Source organism: Linepithema humile, chromosome 6 (genome assembly GCF_040581485.1).
Source record: "Linepithema humile isolate Giens D197 chromosome 6, Lhum_UNIL_v1.0, whole genome shotgun sequence".
Lineage (NCBI taxonomy): Eukaryota > Metazoa > Arthropoda > Insecta > Hymenoptera > Formicidae > Linepithema > Linepithema humile.
In genome coordinates, this window is record NC_090133.1 from 19,729,736 (window position 1) to 19,752,898 (window position 23,163).

Genomic DNA, 23,163 nt, shown 5'->3' on the forward strand with positions numbered 1-23,163 from the left:
TGCAATCATACAATTTTCTGCCTTGGGAGCAGAGAGTAGTTTAAAATTATCGATCTTGACATTTACATTTATATCGTAAACATGAAAACAAACTTTACAAGTCGTAGAAAATGTTCGCAATTGACTCTCGCGTGTACGATTATTTGAAAGAAATAGAGAAATTCGTATTTTTAAAGTAAAACTTATTTATGCAAATGTTGAAGATCTATGTTTCGATCTGAATGCATTTATATTTATCTATTTAGTTTATCTTAAAAGCGTGCATTCTAGATCTTTGTTTCGCTTGGAAAAAGACCGAGTTTTTTAGGTTTACAATTTTTTTCAGTTATCAGAAATTAAGTTGCTTAAGGGATATTTTTTGTCGTTATAAAGTAGGCTGCAGATCAGTAACTAATTAATGTAGAATAATATATGTTAATTGAAATATTGTTGTTCAAATATTTATATGCATATCAAGAGACCGTCAGAGATCGCGGTTCGTGCATTTTCAGAGTTCAACGTATCTCATTTAATCTGCAACAAGGATATGTGAGTTAGGACGCGTCACGTAGCAGCCAGATGTATGAATCTGGAGCGTCACTGTGTTTGCAATTATAATTCTCGCAAAATTAGATAAACTGTACTTAGACGATGACAAGTGATGATGACACAATGGGGAAATTCTACGTTCTCGAATCTGTCGAATTAAACTTGGACTTTTCGCTCAATTCACTCGCCTCGCATATAGTGAAAATCTATTATAACGATAGTTCTTAACTTCATTTATTATTCTATGCAGTTTGCGGAGCGTAATTGCAGCGCTCATATGGTCCTCTCGCGCGTCATTTCTCGCGCTTGCACAATATACAGAGATATAATACGCGCATATGTGCAAGCAGCATGTGGTTTAGCTCTAATTACAGTTCTTCCTCGAATAACACCGGTCGTTGTTTAAACCTTTTAGTTTAAAGTGCGTTCGATGATAAAGCGATTACGCGAATCGATTTGATTATCGTAGCAAAACTAAAATATCCATGCGAGAGTGATGACAAATAGCGGATCTCTCGCGAAAGCCGGGGATTATTGTATAAACTATATTGGGAAGAGGAAACCAGCCGTACCTTGTTTGCATAGGTTGACGTAATATGTCGTGAGCACGGGGTGGCCGCTAATTAAACCGTACAGAATGACCATCGATTACATATTCGATTGGAAATATATACATAACACAGGCGAAATCAGGTAAACTGGACAAATCGAGCTATCTGTCTATTGCGCCGTCGAAAATTGACGCTATTATAGAAATGTGATATCTGCGCCGGCGGTAAGCAAAGTTTATTCGCTACCACTTATTAAATTGTCGCATTTAAGCGCGACTTTTGCCGGTAGAGAAAGCGTTTTATCGACGTACAAAATCCAATTTTCCACGAATTTTGTTAATGAGGGCGTATATTAGAACCGGTATATCAGCTTTTGATTAAGTCACGCGATAGAACTTCAAATATATTTCGTTTAAGCGTAATACGAATACCATCTTGACGAAGAAATGGAGCGCCTTTAATACTAGATTGTGATAAATGAAGCCAATCAGATAATCGATAAATTAATGGGCCCGCGGAACATTTATGCAATATAATAAAAGTTAAAAAATACATTTAGAAAAGAATTTTACGATAGTATTGATAAATCAACATTGATTAAATATCAATCGATGTTCGCTCATTAAAATAAAGTAAGTTGAACTTGTTCAATTAGTTTTTTATAATGGTACGATGTTGATAAATTAGTTTTTAACCGTAGAAGATGTTCGAGGGGACTTTTATTAAAAAACTGGGGAAAAAGAAACCACAAACATTGATTAGTAAGAATTACGCACATAACGAACATAGAGCTTTCGCGTAGCTTATCGTACCGAATAGTCGGTGTGTCTGCAATGCAGTTACGGAGTTACGGGTTGGTATCGACCTGTTATACGGCAGTCATCAACCTGCCGGCAGGTAAGCGTGTACACACAGGTATGTCGTGAACGGAGGAAGAATTGATCGTGCTTCGTCGCCGTCGCAACCGCCGGCATTTTCCTTTGGAATTTATATCGCGGAATTATAAATGGCTTTAAAACGCATGGCTGCCTTTCATTATTAATGCATGTTTGATATGAATTTGTAATCAGTGGCAAATAGTCGGATTGCGCGGTCAACTTCAATATTTTATAATTTTATCGCGTAGCGCAAATATTTACATTTTAAATCACATTTACAAGATTATACCCTACCTATTTATTATAATGTATCAATTTTGTCGTATTAATTTTGGGATATATAATACCGTATATTCATAATAGGGATTTATACAATTTCGATATGAATTTATAATAAATGGTAAATAATCAGATATACAGGTTAACTTATATATTTTTACCATTTTATTATAAATTTAAAAAAAATAAGATTTATAACATATTCAAGAAAATATATTATTTTGAAGGATTGCTTTTAAGATGGTATTATTGTATTCTCACACAACAGGAGTTTATTTAATTTCATTAAATATATTGGCGGAACATTAAAATAAACATTATTGTAAAACATAAATTTAGATCAATAACAGTCATGTTTGAAATATAACGACAGAGAAAGTCTAATTGTCTATCAGCTTGTTTTATTTAGAATACTTCGAGATTCATACGCCATTATTCCAAGACATATTTGATTTGTTCAAATGAAAACTTAGGAATAATTGATAATCTATTGTCGTATGCCATTCTTATAACGATGTATTTTCGTTGTGTGGTATTTGTACGTTGACCGATTGTTCTAAATAATTTTCTAATGACTTTATTTTTAAATTATACATATCGAACAATATATAAAACGTTAATTAATATCAATGCAAACAGTATTTCCGCAATTTTATTACACAATTGAATTATTACTTTCAACCTTTATTCAATGTAGCGAGAAAGGCAGTTAACGCGCAACAAGTCTTTAATACATACATATATTACATATATAAAAGAAACCATTAAGAGATCTTATATACAAACGTTGCCGAAGGTGGTATACGTGATTTATTATCTCTAACGTGAAACGCTTCGCAAAGAAAAATAAGACATTTACCGAGTGATTTATGTTTTACATTCTTGACGTCCTAAGGCATATTTTCTTTATACACAGCACAATAAAACGTTCCTAAGCGTTGTGGCAAACAGGAGACGCCTGTGGAACGTTAAACCTTAAGTGAAGCAGTAAAATTTTGCCTGCGTGGCTAGCTTCGCCTTGGTAACTGGCTGCATAAATTTGAAAAAGTGGTAAAGTGGCGTTGCTTTTACAGAAATAAATAACAATGACGAGTAGGCAGACGCTTCTTCTCGAAGCGAAGAAGAGCAGCGTAATTCAACACTAATTTTTTACGCGCAATTTTTCTCCAACCGTATTAATTGAAGTTCAAAAGATTACGACAAGATTACGTTGACTCGGGGAAATGTTAGATGTAGGTGAATTTTATGGTTTCTGTAATAAAGAGACGCAATTATACATTTCGACATGATGTTATGCACTTTGGGGACCGTGGCTGCATCACAATTTCGGTCAGAGTAAACTACGAGATTAGTGCTCGGCACTGCACGCTTTTGTCGTAATTGCGTTGCATAGATAGCACAAACACTACGCATTTACATTCATTAATTCAAACGGTTGTATGTACATTCGACTTGTATCTATGATCGGATCTTGAACAAGGAATTAATTAAAGTACTGATACATTAATCAATCGGGACATATTTCGTATTATGTGTAACGTTACAGTTATCATTTATATTGCAATGAGACTGTTTTTTGATTGCGACTTTTTAAACTCATTGTATCGAAGTCTATTATGTTATTTAAACCTGTGGTTAATGTGTTTTTTTTTTACATACTTTTTTTTACAGCTTTTATACAATTTTGTTTTATTTATGCAAAATATATTGGTGCTGCGCTCTGATTTCGTTTCCCATCAACGCAAAAGGGTAGTTTAATGCAAGGGGATTTCATAGTTTTGTAGAATTCTTCCTTACCCCTGCGTCGGTACAGGAGCTTTTGCGTGGAGCTTGCGTAGGCTTTTATATGGCAATCGATAAACTCCGTAGCTCTTGATAATCTTGTATTCGATAAACGGCCGACTGTTGAAAAACTCGATAACGACATGGATTTACAGCTAATACAATATTTCTTGAAGATATAATCATCTCAAATACTTAGGATTGTGACTTACAATTAATAATATAGAAATTATTTTATCGTTCTTATTTTTAATGATAATATTATATGTTTGTTTCAGGTAAGTGTCAACTGTGTCAAAAGTGTCATAAATACCATGATAGTTCGACAAATAATTTCGGCAGTATAAGGTAAGCTTGCATGTGTTTAATGTTAGGTTGCTCTGTGTGAAATAGCCTGCATTTTTGTTTTGTGAGTTAGCAAGGATATATGTGGGATAATAGAATAATTATTCCGATTTTTACTTACGTTTAATACTCATTTATATTCTATTATGAAATTAATCGCTGCCAAAGTGGCAGCGAGCGAGTAAAGCACACACACTTTTTCATTATCCTAAAAAAAACTATCAAAGTTTAAAAAAATTTTTTTTTAACTTTTCTATGGATTTTCCGATAAAATCAATACTATTTCCGCTCTTTGAAAAGATTATTTATTAGCTTCTGCGTTTATTCCTGTTTTATTTCTGGCTGCAAAATGCAATGCGGAAAATAAAAAAAGACATATATTTCTGCACGGATATTCAGAAGAGTAAGGTATACCTATAGGTTTTACTTTGAACTTTCTAAGAAAGACTTTGCGCGAAGTATTCTAGACGTTTTGATGGATATTTTTCAATATCGAAATAAGACGAGAAACTGCGTTAGAATTTTTGCCCAGTCTTTCTGTTTTCAATGGCAAAAGGTTTCAAAGATTCCGTACGTGTCTTAAATAAAATTGCAAGCACTGAGACAGCATAAATGTAGTCATGAATGTAGAATTTGAATTATTGGTGTACCATGTGTAGATTATTTATATTTCTCTCACTCCTTAGGATGCTAATCTTTACACGACGTAAATACATTGGCAATTATTTCTAAACAGACGTATTGTCTCGCGTCGCTAAAATTTCTTGAACTTAATTTACTTGGAAGATATAAGACAACAAGTGCAAGTTTCCCTTTGGCTTGTTTAATGAAGTTTGTTAATTACTTCATTTGTTACGCGTTGTACCATTTCTGGAACAAAGTGTCTCTTACGACAAGCTCGCCAGTGTTTGCTGCGCGAGATAAATTTGGCCGTACGAATAATCGCGCGATATTCGCAGAATTTCTTTCGCGAGTAAAATCGTGGATCCGCGTTAGCTACAGCGGAGATTGGAAAGTTTGTAAAATCGTATCCTAGGCAAAAGGTTATTGATTGGCTGCCTGTTGCTTTTAGCCCTGCCGCAGCTGCGGTTATACACCCTTGTTCTTCCCCCGACTGTCTTCTGTCTTGCGATCTTATCCCTTACTTGGTCGACTAATGGATATCCTGTCTCCGCGTCCGCATTTAGATATCCTCCATGTTTCTGACTTTGTTTCCTATTCGCTTGCCTTCTGCTTTTCCTGTGACTCTCTTTCTCTTTTATTTTTACATCTGTCTGTCTCATGCTCGTGGTTTTTACGTTCCGTTTCATGTGCAGGATAAATAAACACTCGCGAAAACAGCGGTTGTTATTGCATTTTTCTACAGTAATTCAGTGCTGTTTCAATTCTTGCATCGCTTGATGTTTTACGCTGTATATTCACGTTTTACATTTTATTCAGGAAAGTCTATCTAAGATTAAAATTTTTTTAAATTTACCCGCTTCTTTATCACCATTTAATTCTCATTTTCTCTTCGCAAACCAATTCAAAGGGAGCGGAACCTTTCGATTATTCATGCGCTTTGAGGGAAAAGAAATGAGATTCAAAAATAAACATTCGATTTCTCGGTTAAATGCAGAATCAACTTTGATATCATTGCCAAAGAGAAGTGGTCTGATTTTCTATTCAATAGCGTGGTAAAATAATTGTTTATAATAATAAATTACTTAATCACCGTATCTTTTCGGGCAGACACTCTTCGTGATAATGCTCATGTTATATCTTGATAACGCGTTAGGATCGCGTGAGATGCCTAAATGAATGTCACGATAATAGACAGCGTAATCACATTCACGTGTGTCACTTTTCGCGGTGATTACGCGGTAAATTTCCACGGCGAGTTTATCGACACTTTTATAATGGAGCACCCGAGCGTTTCGCACGCGAAATCAATTCCGCGAGTACATACGCCGCCGCGTAGTTTCCCTTCGGGATAAGCGAATCGGAAGCGCCATCCATCTAGTTGACGGACAGCCGCGATAGACAAGGACAATGCTCGCTGTATATACCGATTTCACTCGCTGCGTAGTTTAGGACAGTTGTTTATCGTGGATCTCTCGCGGACTTCCAGTCCGATCTCGATACCCGTGAGCTGTTGCTCACCGACAAGTTAAATTGAGCAATTCTGAAAAATCGCCAGAGACTACGCAATCCCTTGATAGAAATCACGTGCCGCTTGTCGGAATAGCTTGATATAGGATATCCCGAAATAAATAAACAGCTTAAGGAAGAATATTTGTGATGCATAAAGGGAAGAAAAGTGGCATAGGGTGAATCTTTTTTTTATAAATCATTTATCACTGTAATCTTCTTGCTTTTGTATCTCGCGTATTTTTTCTTTTTTTTCCTTTTGAAATATGTAGGCAGGAAATTTATGCCAGTACATAGCAGCACTACTCTTGATTTGGACGCATATGCAATTTTGAATATGCAATTTACGAGATATATATTACGTTTACGGTGGTCTATAAAAAAATCTCATTACGCGCATCGAAATCCATTTTCGTTAAAATTGAATAGTGCCTATCGATAGCCTCGTATCGCCCACGAGTTACAGCACTCGAAATGTAATTTCGGGATGCAATTGCCGGTTCTATAGGGACGCGCGCGTAAACTCGCGCGGTGGGATAATAGCGCACGGCGGTGGAGGTAAACGAAACGCGCAAGCGTTCCTTCCTATATCGACCACCGCGACTGTCTTTTCGCACAAAGTCTGTCTTCTCGCAGCTGGGCATTTATCGACTCGGTCACATGATTTCAGAACTTTCATACGTATATAGACGAATGTGTATATTTATAGTGACATTTGTTTAATTTACATATTTAGCTGGAAAGAAAGACGCCGGTGTAGAAAGCGCGGTACTGCGCCTTATTGTTAGTTGAAAAAGACGATACGAAGTCAGATGTAGATATGAGGGCGTTGCTATAAATATTGGTTAAAAAATTTTATCAACTTTTTGTCCACTTTTAATATTGGCTTACAGTGAGAGATGGAGGATTGGTGTAAATCTTTGTTAACTTTGATCAATATTTACGGGCACAATCTTTATGTCTGATTTATATGTATTTTTTCTACTTAAATAAAACACTACTTCGATTTTTGTTATATATTTTATCATAAAATATTAGATAAGAATATTACTTTAATAATCGACGCAATATATCTTATCTATATGATATTGGTAAATAGGGTTTAAAGCACATTCATAAACCATGAAAGAAATCACGGGAAATCTGGTGTCTGATCTTTGAAATGACTTCTCGATGAATATGAAGGTGAAAATTGACGGGTTTCATATCGGAATTCATTTTATTTTTTCTTGCTATATGCCGGATCATTACTCGTTGCCAATGCCAGTGCTATTCCCTTTTTTCTCTTTTTTTTTTAATCTTTTTTTTCTCACATTGAATGAAAGAACGAAAGAATGAAGCCACTATTTTTTGCATTTGCCAATGATAAAAGCGGAGTAATCATTAAAGCGGTCTTAATGTCTTGGTGGCTTTCACGAACACGCTTGCAATTCAATGCAAAATATCGAGAATGAATTAGAAATCGATGCAAATCCTACAGATCGGCTTGGTTTCAGAAATATGCTTTTCTGTAAAAACGAGACGTTCTGTATTAATCGATTGCGGACCGTTCAATATTATTTTTATTGATTTTTTTGACAAATGTATTTTTATAATTTTTTATTGAGGAATGGAATATATTTATAATTTTTTACAATCTTTTATTTAGATAAGAATTTTAATGTGCACACAATTTCAACATTTATTTGTGCATTTTAATTGTTTTATTTTGCGAATTTCACCGAAATACTTTATATGTTTTATTCATGTGCATGCGAAGAAATCAAGTTATAGTTTGCTTCCAGTCCAACTTTAACTTGATTAAATGCAAGTTAGAGATTCTTCGCTGACTAATGTTTTCGGATTTCCTCGGAAACAGTTAGGTTTATGTGCTCTTGTTCTGTCTGTACTAGTGTAGGTAAGTCATCCTCGCCTTGTCGTATTATCTCACTTAGTACAGAGTGACGTTCCACATTTAAGAGATTCAACCGCATTCTGGAGAATATCTGTCTTCCATGACTGATGAGCGTTATCTTGTTATCTGAATTTCTTCTATTTTTATCTTGGAAATTTTTTTGTTGAGTGATGTATTTTATATGAGGTGATATAAGAAACTTTTTGCTATACAACTTATTGTCAAAAATAATTAAATGGTTGTAGCAAGTTCTTCAAGAAATAGTGTACACAATAGTTTTACACAATAAGTTGAATTAAAAAATTAAAAAGACTGAAAGAATGTTTAAGACATAAAGATTCAGTTGCATCAACAGTAAATTAAGCAAACTTGGCTTATAAGCAACAAAATTGCTGCACATTTCTGATATTTTTTATATAATAAAAAATTTGTATTAAAAAGTTTTTATTAAACATATTATGACATAAAGAATGAATACACAATTTCTTTATTTAACTAAAAATAACTAGTGCAGCTACTTCTGAAAAGCGTAATACTTGCCGAATGTATGATGACCATATAGTTGAGTATTCGTGTAAATCGATACTCATAAATGGCATATATGAAACATAATGTTGCCGTGTATTGAATGCTAGAAAAATGAGCGCAAATAACGTGAAATACAGAATCGTAAAAGGTGGTGTATTGATCTTTTTGGGGATTGCGAAGTAAATTTGGTAACGACGGGTTGGTGGTCGCGATACTACCGAAGCAAAATATGTTGCGTGTGTGGCATCATATATATATATATATATATATATATTGGGAAATACATCACGTACCGACGAGGGTACGAACAAATTTCCGCAGGGTATGGAAAGAAATTTAGCCACTAGGAATGTAAATGTCTTGTTCGCGAAGCATCTTGGATCACCCGAACAACTTACCCACCGTATGCATTATGCATAAACATCCCGCTGTTGCGCATGTATACCAACTTGTTACGCCCAATGTGGGTTTATATCGCGTTACCTACGCTTTATCCGCTTAATTCTAATGGCCTACTGCGTTTCGCAAATTACAAGCGCCGCTTGTACGTCGAATCAGCAGCAATTCAGCATTCGTTGATATTTACAGCCCGTATACGGTTGCCCCTGAATGGTTGCGCAATTGAGCTTCCGTTAATAATGTGCGCAAATTATTAATTATATATTGTTATTGTTATTTCATGCAATTTGCAGGATGAATTCGCAAAACGAATCACAGTTTCGTCAATCAAGGAAATTTTGCCGTAATATGATTAAGTCGTGATAATATTTTCATCAACATTTGGAGAATTTCAATATAATCGCTTATCGCTGCTGTAATATTATTGAAACCAGGGTTATTTTGTGCATTACTTGCATTCTCGTTCATTGTATTTGATCGGCCCTTCGAGCTTACCGCTCCCCTTGTAGAGTTCTTCCTGCAGCGACCAGAGCACGGTCTATTTTAGTCTTTATTTACTCTTTATTATCGGACAAGTTGCGTGCCAATATATCGATATCGCTGTCGGCAAAATCGCCAAGTAATCTCTATTTCTAGACAGGTTGGAACACACATGCGGAATTATCGGTGAGGTTTGCCCTTTCAGGAACATACGGTACGAACGATACAATGTACGAGCTTGAATTAGGTGATAATATCCGTGGAAGATTGATTCGTCACGTTTCAGTTTGATTTTCGCAACGGATTGCTTTTCGTTTTTGTCTCGATTCTTTTCACGATGGTCAGACCATGTTGGATTCGACCGAAATCAATATTTAGTACTACGTAATAAAACTAAAACATACCTATATGGTTTCAACCCCGAAGCGAGCGCGTGGAATGACATGTGTCACTCAGTCTTTTTATTTAATATCTCACTCCGTTGATGAAATTCGTAACTTGAACGATTTCCAATGACCAAACATTGCAACTTCATATTTCACGAACAAAAAGATGCGAAACAAAATGAGAAAGATAAATATACGAGATATTTATGAAAGATTTCACAGATAAGAAGAAAATGTTCAGAAAAATACATTATATAAACTCGATCGTTTGACATTTAAATGCGAATAATAGTATTGAATAAAATTTAAAATAAATGCTATTTCAAATTCAATGTAAAACGCTCTCGCTCGTCACTCGGTTTTTTTGCATTTCTAGGCAAAATTGCCTCCTTTTAATTCTTTACTGTTTTAATATCAGCGTAACACAATTATCATATAATTGATAGTAACCAATCAGAGAACTGACGAACTACATAATTTTGTGAAAAATTTTCAGGAGACGCACTCGCGAAACACATTAATACCCGCAATTTGTCTCGTATTTATCTATTTTAAATTAGAATTTATTCCTCGCGCGTGAACTATTTGGATAATATTGAATAGCGCATTCTGCTAGAATTAAAAATAAATGCTACAAGGAAAAATTTATCTGTTAAAAAATTAAAAAATGTAAACTTTTGTTAGCTTTCAGCATCATAACAAATATATATCTGCGTTATTTTTACAAGAAGAGACGAAAGCGGCGAGTTTTGCGAGAGAGAAAAATTACATGTTCTCATTTCATCTTTTGCGTTTCTAGCATGAAGTCAATCTAATGTAAGAGCTAAAATGGATTGAGAAATTAGAGATAAAGTATTAAAGAGTATTGGTCAGATCGGTTTGTAGTAATCAGTTCGATTGAATTTTGAAATATGCACCCCGACATATTCAAACAATAGACGGTGAAATTGGTTTTCGCATACTGCATTTGTTTGTTATTATTTTCTCGATAAATTTCTGCGGCACTTAAAACCTTTCAATTATTTCCTTCCGGTCAGCGGCACGATTAAAATATTTGTGTGTGTGAACGAAATTATATTTTAGAATTTTATGCTGGAACGCAAATACGCACCAGTAAAATACTTATATATTAATTTCGTCATCGCGGTTGAAAATCAATTTCATATTATTTCGCTGTATAAAAGCTAGGTGGCGGATAATAAAAATGTTTAAAAATATATCGAATATACGTGGCTCATTATTCTTCTACGTCAGAAACAATCGTGAGGATAATCGTTTCAATAAAATATTATTTTTAATATGTACTTTAAGGATCATTTATTGACGGCGGTTGCGTGCGCGACATTGCGTGTGTCAAAGCGAAACTGCGGCACGTATGCAGTTTCGTAGGAAACGATCGTTTCTGTTTAAGTGATAGCGACGGCTTCGAGACTCACAATTGACTGCGCACATACGCTAATTATCCATTTGTCCGACATTCGTTTGTAAACGCGAGGGACAACGATTGAGATGTAGAAGAGCGCTGTGCGATGCGCCGTATCGAAATACCGATTTGCGATCAATAAATTACTGCACGGCCGTTAGCAGGTATTCAAAACGCGCTCATCTCGCGTTTGAATACGCACTTTGATACATCATGCTTGCTTTTGTAGCGGAGAAGTTCAATCCGCATATTGCGTTTTAGACGAGTAGGAGCAAGAAGGGGGGGGGGGGGAGTCTGTTTATTTCACCGTTTGCATTCACTTCGATAGTCAAGTATCATTGTTGTAGCGGTCAAACTGGTTCAACTGGAAACAATAGAAGAAATATTACATCAAAGCATTGTCACTGTAATCTTTGTGCGGCCTACAATATAAAGGATTTAATTATCGAAATAATAACGGAAAGCAGAGTACAATATATATCTATAGTTAACCGGTATTCTAGTAATGAGGTAAAGTGTGATAAACGCTGCACTGCGTTCAGCGATGAACTTTGCATTTGTGTGGATGAGATTTTGCGTGAAATTTGAAATGATGAAAAGCACGAAGTAGCAAAGTTCATTGACGATAATGGCAATCACGTAATTAACATTTAAATATAGTGAATTCACGGTGATCATAATAATATGACAAAAAAAGATAATTTAGCAGGATAATTTATAGACTTCAATATTACATGCGCCCTTGCATGGCGATTTTAATTTTTATCTCAATCATTAATTATAATGTATTGAAAACGTATTTGTAAGGTATCGGGACAGCTAATTTTTGCTGAATAATGTGTCAAGAGATGAAAATTTAAAGGGAGACGATAAAACCACGATAGCTGTTATTCTTTATGGACAACGATGTCGTGATTTATGGTGCCACGCTATTGCCTCGGGATCGATCTCGGATAAAGGGGAATGCTTTATGGAAAATATCTCGGCGCGATATGTGTGGTAATCGATACGCGCGAGTTCGTCCCTCGTCGCAGCAATTTCTGCTGCTATAATCCACGGTACGCGGGAGGAAAAAATCAAATAAAATATATTACACTCGATCGCAAAACGACGCTGATTAATTATTATATGAATAATTCTAATTTGATTCCTTTAATTAATTTAGCAAGATTTGCGTCAATATCAAATAACTCAAGTTGTTCACTTTGTTTACCCGATATTCTAATTAAGTTGCGATACGTTATGCTAATTACAAGTCAAAATGAGAAATTGTATACGCGTTTCGTAGTTAAGCTATCGGCTTCTGAAACTTTTAGTCTTTGAAGAGTAGCGCATGAGCGATACAACTGAATAGTTTTGTTCAGCTGCCTTTTTAAAAGAAACTCCGCGCATAAACGTCTAAGACCAATACAACATTTCATCTAGTAGGGAACCAATTTGCGAGTTAGCGAATATCGGTCTCGGGAGTAATTAAACTTTGCTGCTTTGTGCTCAACGTTTATCGCGGATGAGTGTAATTGGTCGGCTGAAGGCGAAGAAATTAACTTTGTCAGGATATCTACGTGTGTATTCGCAGGGAAAAATCGCACTTCACTGTTTAATCAACGAGGTAGTAAAAAGAAGGATTATATAAATGTGGTTAAAGGTACAATTGCATAGAGAGAACGAAGTTTATCATGACTCTTGAGTAAGATTAAAGAAAAATGTAAAATTGCATAATTGCATGTTACTGACTGTATCGTATTTTTCTATACTACTGCAAGAGGCATTTTTTAACTAATTGCTTTTTGTGTGTTGATAACATTAGCTTATATGTACGTTTGCAACTTCTGCAAAGGTTTAATTCACGGTTTACTTGATTTAAATTACAAATTCTAATTATTTGATTCACGAATATTCGAACTCGATCTAAATTACAGGTTGGTACAGGTAAATAGGTAAAATGAAAACTGGAGCTTGCGTGTAATCGTATTCTACCGGCACTCCCTCTGAAAATCCTCCTTTACCTCCTATCTTCACACGCGAAAGGGCAACTGTTATCGATTTATGGTGACACAAGGTATACCAAAGGTAGAAACTTCAGCGATAATGCAATTCGACAATTGCATCCCGGTCTACCGGGTGAAAGATTGGCGCGAAAAAAACGTTAAGAAAATATTCGAGAACGGGAGCGCGAGAGACGGGAAGGAGATAGATAAATAGATAAATAGGTGGAGGTAGATAGATAGATAGATAGATAGATAGATATATACATAGGGAAAATGTATCTAGGGAGGCAGAAAAGAGACGCACATGCATTTACGCGAACCATACCATATCGTCGGTGGTGGTGCGCGGAGAGGAGGCGCGCGGTTGACCTAATTTTTGCAAAACAGCCGGGACTGCGGACCCGCCGCCAGTTCGTGGACTACTAGTAGCGGCGCTGGCGGTGGTCGGCAGTGGTAGTCGGTAGCATGGATAGTCGTCTCCCTCTCTCGCTCGCTGCTCGGGCGCACGGAAAATCCACCGCTTTTCCGGATGCTACGGCACTGTGCCGCGGCGTCGCCGCCGGAGAGAGAGAGAACCCTTTCGTCAGTTAGGTCTCGGCCACCGTCAACGTCAATACGACGAAGGCGCACGAGAGCACACCGTCTCGGCTCCGGTTAGCGCCGAGGCACACTTGGCGCTCATCGACGACAGAAACGCGAACCTAGGCCATTTGCAGCTTTCCTTGTGCTCCCTCGTCGTTTCTTCCACCGATTTTGCTGATTTTTCACCACTTTCTGAAATACAGTTCGCCTTTGTCTGTCCTTCCTTTCTGATTTTCTCTCTTTATCTTTTTCTTCTTTTTCTCTCTTTTATTCTTTTTTCTTCCTTTTCTGTTTTCCTCTATGCATTCCGATACGTTCGAGTCCCAGTATCAGTCTGCCGGTTTATCGCGAGTGCTCCGATAGTGGTTGACACATAGCAGAGGACGCATCTCTCGGGTGTATTCGGGAAAGGAGCTAGGTTTCGCGTGCTCGATGCAGTGTGCAGCCGGCGAGGATATGGCCGGTGGTCGCTCTGTTTCTTTCTGCATGATCCTATCGGGAGTGTCCGCGAGTGCTGTCTCCGAGTGCGGCGGCGACGGCGGCGGACACGCCGGGTGTGAATAATAGAAAGGAGAATGTTTGACGCTATTAGGTAGTATTGACGCTACTGGCGTTATGCTCGCCGAGAAAGAGAAGGAGAGGTAGAACGTGTGAGAGAGAAAGAGAGAGAGAGAGATGGATGCACTTTGCCGAAGCTCGACGTTTGTTTATCCATTTCCCATTTGTGCAAATTCGCGTGCCATTGTTGTAACAAAAACGCGTATGTACGCTAAATTTCTGATCAGTGTCAGTTAGGCAATTAAATTTTCCTGCTTTTGTGACGGCCGAGGGAATTTTGGTTCGACTTTTTGTTGTAGAAGCACACACAAGGGGAAATTTAATTGGACGAATTTATTTCTCGTTCATTTTTCAAGGGAGAACAAAGGAATAGGAGCATGCGGTACTTTTTCTTTTTTTTATAGCACCATTGTTTGCAGGTGTTGCAAGCGTGGTGAATAACGTTTTGGTTTGTCTGGTGGAAAACTTGATGATTTCTTCTCATTTGCGCAAAATTGCGCGCATTTGTCGTGATATGAATACTTACATGCGCTATCGCGGATTTGCTCAAGTCGCTAAAACCATTAAACGTTTTTCCGCGTCTGTGATAAGTGGCAAGAGAACGTGCTGTGCGATATTCGACTTTTTACTCAATAGAAACGAGAAGGGATCGAATGAAACAAACGAACTGATTTATTGGTCCTTTGATTTCAAAGCGAGTTTAACAGGATGAAAAAGAAAATATAAAAATCTTATGTTTTTTAGAACTCTGTGAGAAAACGACGATAAATCGTATTTTAGCTTTACAATTAAATATTTTCACAATTTAAATTTTTTCCTCTTTTATTTTTTCACAGTTTTCTCGTATATTTTTAATTGCTCGACATGATAGAATACATGGCGTCTCTTGTTTACGGATTGACATTGTTTTTCATCAATTTATGTGAAAGTAAATGATAGTATATACTTTTAAATTCCTCTGAATTTTATTTCCTAAGTTTTTACAGTGTTAAATGGGAATTTTAAGCAAAAAAGAAAATGTAGCCTCCATTTCTTTCTTTCGTTGTACGTGACACGAGATCTCGTTTAGGACGCCCTTGCGAAAGTATTGAAATATTTATCTCGGGGATCGATTACTTTAATGGACGTTGCTAACCTTGTTAGTGGAACTGAATCCTTCGGCGACGAACTTTTTAATTTTATAAGGAAAATCGCCCACAGCGACAATTTTGTGATACGCTCTATAGAAAAAGCACTACATCAGCATTCGCCTCTAAGTCAGATAAACGAAAGGTTATATTTTTTTTCATAATAATTTTTTATATGCATCCCAGGTTTTTCATTTGCGAGCAGATTTAGGTAATGGGGCGCACGCGGATGCAACATCGTGACTTTGAAACAATAAACAAATTTATTTCGTAAACAATGTTGTGTTTTCTCTTGCAACACCGTAGACATGGGAGAATATTATCGCATGCTTCTGTTTCGCGGAGCATATTTTGCACAAAACTACTGATGAATCTCCAAGCTGCTATGCTTCTCCATTTTTAATAAAAAAAACACGTACATTCATATATTTAGGGTAACTAAATTGAGGGAAGCTCGAAAGAACAGTAGAAATGTTTTTAATTAAATGTTTGAATTAAGTTGTTAAAGCACGTACGCGATATCATCTTTCATGAAACCGCTATTACGACTGTAATCTCGGAAAGATGTTTGAGAACTGGCAAACTTTTCATTAGATCTACAATTATAAATCATGATATAAACTTGATTTTCCTGTTGATTCTTTCATCTGATAAGTCGTCTCCATGCCGCATGTACGATGGACAAGTTTTCTTATGTTTCATCACACGAAACTTTTTGCAAAAGTGCTGGAAGTACGTTTAAATGTCTCGTGGGACCATTATTTTTCCATTCGCTGAAACATTCGCAGTGTGATAATGTCGTGTATAAATTATTTCTAATTACAAAGCTGCTTTTGTTATTATCTAAAGCTTTTAACTGATATTATAAAATAAAAAATTTAACACATACATAGTTCGCAAGTTTTACCTGCGATTTAGTATTTATATAACAATTTGCAAATTGTTAATTGTTATTAACTGTTATATTATAAATACTCTATTGAATATTTTAAACACATTTACGTAGGAATACTTTTTTTGTTCATTTAAAGTTTTTATAGCTGTGTAGCTATATATGCGCATTCTTTTACTTTCTGGTCTCTTTCCGTCTATTAAATTTACTTCATCCATGCACTCTATCATCCTCGGAATGTTCTTCGTCGTCTATCTGCGAAACAGGAGTCGTTTTCCCACACATCCGTGTGTGCATCACGTCTCTTCTTCTGCAGTGAGATTTGCGACTCGATTGTCTGCGAAATTGAATATTCTTCTCACTTCAGCGGCATACGCATAATAGATGTTTCGCAGTTGAATTCTCATCTATTGTAAAACGCAAGTTTCATACATGGTACGTGCTTTATGAATTAGAATTATTATGTAATTTATCTAAAATTTGTACAAATATTGCCAGTAATTTATTGAGGTATTAATTAATATTTATTCACGAGAATTACTAGTCAAATATATTTAGGTTAATGTATAAATATGATTTACTTCACGTTGTAATGCGGCACAATCCTGACGCTGGAATTCCGCTCAACTTTTAATTTTTGCCTTCGAGAAATACGTATTGTTACTTGTACTTTTATATTACCATACATAGGATGTATAATATTGGCAGGTTGCAAATGAAACCGTTGTAAGTGAAACAAACATACGTCTGATCACGTCCGTCAAGCTTCGCGGATGCAACGAGATGAGTGAGCCAGATTTCACGAGCACCTGTTGTAAAAGTGCATAGTGTGCGTGTGTTCTTTGTTGCGCAGGCTTCAGAATCCGAAGTTTTACGTTTATCTATCTTTCTATTTTGCTCTCTAAAAATCTCTGAAGGAAACTTTGCGTCAGCCCGTGGGTTTTCAAGTAGGAATATCTCATGTTTAATCTCATTTTAATATTTTGTGATCCAAAATTGTTAAATTTTTGAACGCATTAAAAATGGAGAGGAAAGAGAGGATTCTTTTAATCCGAAAAATACACGTGCAGCATGTCGGAAATATTTGCGGGTTTATATAATGATAATGCTAAATTATTTTTGTATAAATCGCACAGTTAAACTTTTTACTTTTTTTGCAATTTTTTTCTGTTTTTAGAAAGATTTTGATGATATAAGGATTGCGTTATAAAGAAACTGCTAATAGATTATTTTAATTATCACAAATTATCGAGAAATTATTATAGACATGTATATGTAAGCGTTTAAAACAAATTATTGAAGTTACAACAATGGCACGCAATAGAATAATTTCAGTTATTGACTTGGTTGAAAAGAATTTTTAAGAAGGAATAAATAATCATCGCTTTCGGGAAACTTTTAAAGTGCTTTCTGTCAATAACCACGATAATGTATATCCACAATTATTTATATTGCCACATATTGAAATATTTTCAAGTCGCAATAAGCGCCTTAATAAGCTCTCTTGGAGCTCATTACAATCGATTGGTTGGCATTAAAGTTGTAGCATGTAAACTTTTTGATTAGCGTTCATTAGGAACGACATTTGTAATGGTTATTCAAGTATTTTTTCAAAATAAAAGTCCATTATTTATTGCTAATTCAAGCTTGAATATTCAAATATTTTAAAATTATAATAAGTGCCTTAATAAGCACTTTTGGAGCTTATTAAGCACCTTATTATAATCGATTAGCTGACATTAAAGTTGTAACATGTAAACTTTTTGATTAGCGCTCGTTAGGAACTACATTTGTAATGACTATTCAAATATTTCTAAATAAATGTTCATTATTTATTGCTAATTCAAGTTTGATTTTGTACACGTGATTTGTTATAAAATTTTTAAGCTTTATAGTATAGTATAGTATAGTCTGTCGTTTGTCAAATTCGTCCTACTTTTATCACCGAGAAATTCGATAATAGTTACGAATGTATCAGGATTTTAATTTACGGAGGAAAATGCCTGTCGACGGATAAATGTCAATTTAAAGCTCAAGAATGGGAAAAAAGAACGCGGAAGGTAGTCTTGCTTGCAGAGACGTCGATGTAGCATATGTATCTTTGATAGAAATAATCGTTTACGCGACATAATTTTATCCGCGTGCTACCGTACTAATTAGTTGTCACGATTATTCTTGGAAAGATAAATGTAAAGATTAACAAGAAGTTAAAATTTAACTTGTACATAATCGAGTAGTCGTTTGAATTAGTCAATATATTGATTAACACAAAAAAATTATTGTTGATTAGTATTTAAGAAATATCTTTTGATGCATATATCACAATTATTTTTGAATATTTGGATTTCGCATTTTGCATAACGCTTGATTTTGTATTATAAAAGATTACGCTCATGGAAACTGGATAATTCAATTTAAATGTTGAAATAGTGTCACATTGAGTGAACAGAATATAAATATTCATTTGAAAAAATTAATCGGATTAAATTTGAAAGATTCGACTTCGAAAATATTCGCAATATCGACAGCTTTGTTACTACATACGCATACTATTAATAATCCGCATATTGATTTACCTGAATCTATTCATAAGCGTTGATAACCTACCTCACTTTGTCCCCAATATTACGTGTTCGCGATCATTTACCCATTATCGAAAGATTTCCTTTACATTTCTTTAAATAAGTTTGCACTATCGTTTTAAATTATTAAAAAATTTTATTATTTTAAAACATTATTTAACGATATATTTTACCTTTATGGAAATATTAAATTAATTCTTATCACACTAATTGTTTTGGGGATTTCAGATATTTTCTGCTTCTTTATTGAATATTGACGTTTTTTTTTTAAATTCTGTTTAATAAATTTTTTATCTTTAGTATAAAAATATTTAAAATATTCTTCGTGAAATTTTAGAGCGTTTGTTAGTATTTTTTATGTAATTACATAATAAACAAAAAGTAAAAAATAAGTATAATGAAATAACTTTGATAGCGCTACCACAATCTTGCATTGAACGAAGCTGTTAGCAAAGATTACATACTCAAGATGTCAATGATTTCTGACGATCGATGATTTCAGCAAATGAACTTGACGTAATCGTCGCGACCATTCCGTGTATGTACATCCATAATTAACAACAGTAGATGCATTCGTAACGCGCTCAAGCTGTGGAAATGAAAACCGTGTAATATAAAATATTTATTTTCTTATTATTTTATTCTCTTCATGCCAGAAAATATCACTTTTATGTTATTCTATAATAAAACATTTTCTAAATTTTTTTATTCGATGTGATTAAACACATTAAACTTAATTAAACTATACGCAATTATTGTTTGATTATTTTAATATATTCAAAATTATTCTAAATAATGCGCATAGAAATTGAAAGTAGGTCGCCACAGTTTGTACAAATTGTTTATTTGTATTATGCTCTATTGCTTGTTATATTACTTTTTTATATCCACAAAAATAATAGTTCATCCATATTTTATTCGAGGAATTAATTCCCGGCGAATTGAAAAAATATAGAAATGAAAACCAAATATAATATATTTAATCTAATTTCAGAAACTGTGCGTAACACAGTTTTGTAACCTGCGGTCCATTGTGTGCGAGATATAATGATTTATATTCGATTTGCTTCTCGCTAAATAAACGTTAATGTAAATGTATCACGGTTTACTCATTCTCTTCCGAGCTATTGTTAACCGATGTTGTTATACTACTACATTCTATACGTAACATATCAATATGTATAATATTTCGCATAAATTTCATCAAATTTCTCATCCGGCTGTAGTTTGTCAGAGGATTTATTTACGAATTTATTTGCAATGTAAAATATTTTCCCTTGAAGCATGCATAGTATGTAACATAATAAAACGTATCTTTTTATTTTGAAATATCTGTCCCGATAAGTGCGCATCTTAATGCATGAGGAAGTAATCGGAGTATATTTTATGGCGTACAGCAAGTTTGTAACATTGCATTAATTTTAATTTTAGCAGATTTAGAACGAGCTTCAAGTTCGTCTGGTTTCTAGGCAATTTTATGACCTAATGGTTTGGCAAAAATTCAACTAGATTGTAGAAAATTAAAATTCCTGATTTAAGGGGTGGTGCTTCCTTCATTACGATAGTCATTTAAACTATTTTATTTTGCTCAGAAAATGAAAATTGCTCGGTAGAAAATTGTTCTGACATTTCTAACGCGTTACAATTATTTTAATAAACTGTTGTTATAATAGAGAAGTAAAATTATAATAGAAATGGTAACACAGTAAAAATACAACAAAAGCGACAAACTTTTATTTTTTTTATAATTATTTTCGCATATATCTTACAATTTTGCAATTATTTTTATATTAATAATGGAATTTTTTTTGTAAACTATATTTATGATTTGAATAGTGAGTCAAGTAAGACAAGATTTACACTTCAATGATAGAGTGCAAGGAAAATTTCGAGCTCGTATATCAAATTGAATTTATTTAATGAAGCGTGAAGTTAATTAAAGATTCCAATTTCGGTTATTTGATGAAATCGCGATTGTTTGCAAATTTTGTTTATACCAATCATCGCTAATTATTTTGTAATTTAAGCGCGAAGTTCACTATTTAGTGAACGTCAGCCGTTTCTATATTTATGCTGCTCGATGCAGCTGCATATGATATATTCTCGCTAGAGGAACATAAATTACAATCTCTGAAGACACTGTTTATTTCAGACATGAATTTTTAGTAGTCAATTATTAACATTTTAATTATTATCGATTTTTTCCTTTATTTTCTTAATTTTTAAAATAATTTATTTTAAAATTCGATGCATTATAGATTTTGTACAGTAGATATTTAATATAGAACAATAGAATTCACTATTTAATAAAAGTAATTAATATCTAATTAAATTTGCTCAAATGTCTCGGTGGTTGTTAGTGATGCATTTTTGCATTAGCGATAGAGAATGAACATCATTATTAATTTACAGGAACTTAAGGTTCCTACAAACTCGCATTTACGTACTGCAATATCAATATGTCACTATAGTCGATTCACCGATTAAGCATGGAATTATGTTGCAGCAGTTGGCAGTTGCAGTGTCTGGGATATTCTGTATGATTGTAATTACTGACCCTTAAATTACTAATGCTCTTCACTCGCTGTACTCACTATATACGCCATATATTCCATTTGGATCTCCTGTTCGATACTAATCCTCCTACAGTCGTTCTACAAATTTCATTACGTTAAATTAGTGTACAGAATTTATAATTGAGGGAAAATTTGCAACGACATTAAAACGCATTGCCTGTGGCGATCGATCTCGGTGATTTAATGTATGCGAGTGAGGTAAAGCTTAATGTAAATTACACAACGATGTTGCTTTGACACTTTTTTTCATGTTTACTTTCGAGGCTATTAGAACTTGATAATTTAAAGATTTAACGGAAATACACACCTGTGCATATTCATTAAATGAAGTAAATAGATTTTTAAATTGTATCTCTTATCGTGTCCGCGATTCTTATTATAGAATGTAAATACCACGTGACCGGCTATTAAAAATAACATCGTCACAAATACGCGCTTGTCGTTCATCGATTTATCGGTGAGATCGAACGAGTTTCTCGTTGAAGTAGGAAACCATAGATTCGCTTTTATCCACAAGAAATGCAATTGGGTTATTCGTTGCGTGTTCGTCTTTTCGTTTCGCGCAGCCTTCAGGAGTTGCAGCCTTAACCTTTGCATTTAATTTACGACCTAGCGCTTCCTGGGCAAAGAAAACCCCCCGGCAAAGTACCATTATTGAGATTAAATGCACGCGCGTGATACAGCCTCTTAATTATAACGATTTAATCGCTTGGCTGCGCACAGAAAATTCAGGCGGTGGTCTATCTTGAAATAGAGCGCAAGATAACATTGTAATGTCGGAGTACGCGTATTTAACTTTTAAATGTTGCGCATGTGTAATAATATGAAAATTAGCATTTTAATATAGTAATTTTCAATATGTGGCATTATAAAAATATCAACTATGTTAAACAAAAGTTTAAACGAAAACAAACATGATGTATAAAGTTTTATATAGAATTTCTTTTATGTATCTCTCGTATTTTATGTATCTCTCGCATTTCATATATTTCTCTCGTATTTCTCTCTTCTCGGTTGTAGTATTATCGCTACATTTTTAAATTACAACACGTTATGGATTTTACACGAAATTTTCCAGAGCATCAGTCCAGTATCCTGTAATTCTACGAGAGTTATACGAGCGCATCTATCTCAACGGTCGACAATCAATTTCGTGTTCTGATCTATATCTCATATCGTCGCACCAAGAGTCTCATTCATCATTGGAAACAATGTAACACGTCAAATGAATTCAGATGAACGTACACGGTAAACA

The 23,163-nt window shown here is 34.7% G+C and overlaps 1 protein-coding gene across 6 annotated transcripts in view; it reads left to right on the forward strand.

Annotated features, from left to right (window-relative positions):
* dnc (phosphodiesterase dunce) overlaps nucleotides 1-23,163 on the forward strand; it is a 331,146-nt gene that overhangs the window by 45,677 nt on the left and 262,306 nt on the right. The window contains exons 1-2 of one of the 6 annotated variants that reach the window (XM_067358189.1): nucleotides 14,206-14,765; nucleotides 22,987-23,156. The exons of the other annotated variants lie outside the window; for them this stretch is intronic. Of the exons in view, the coding sequence (XP_067214290.1) occupies nucleotides 23,134-23,156 (23 nt within the window). The 5' untranslated portion in view covers nucleotides 14,206-14,765; nucleotides 22,987-23,133. Of the gene's footprint in view, nucleotides 1-14,205; nucleotides 14,766-22,986; nucleotides 23,157-23,163 lie in introns of those variants that run through there. 6 annotated transcript variants of the gene reach the window in all.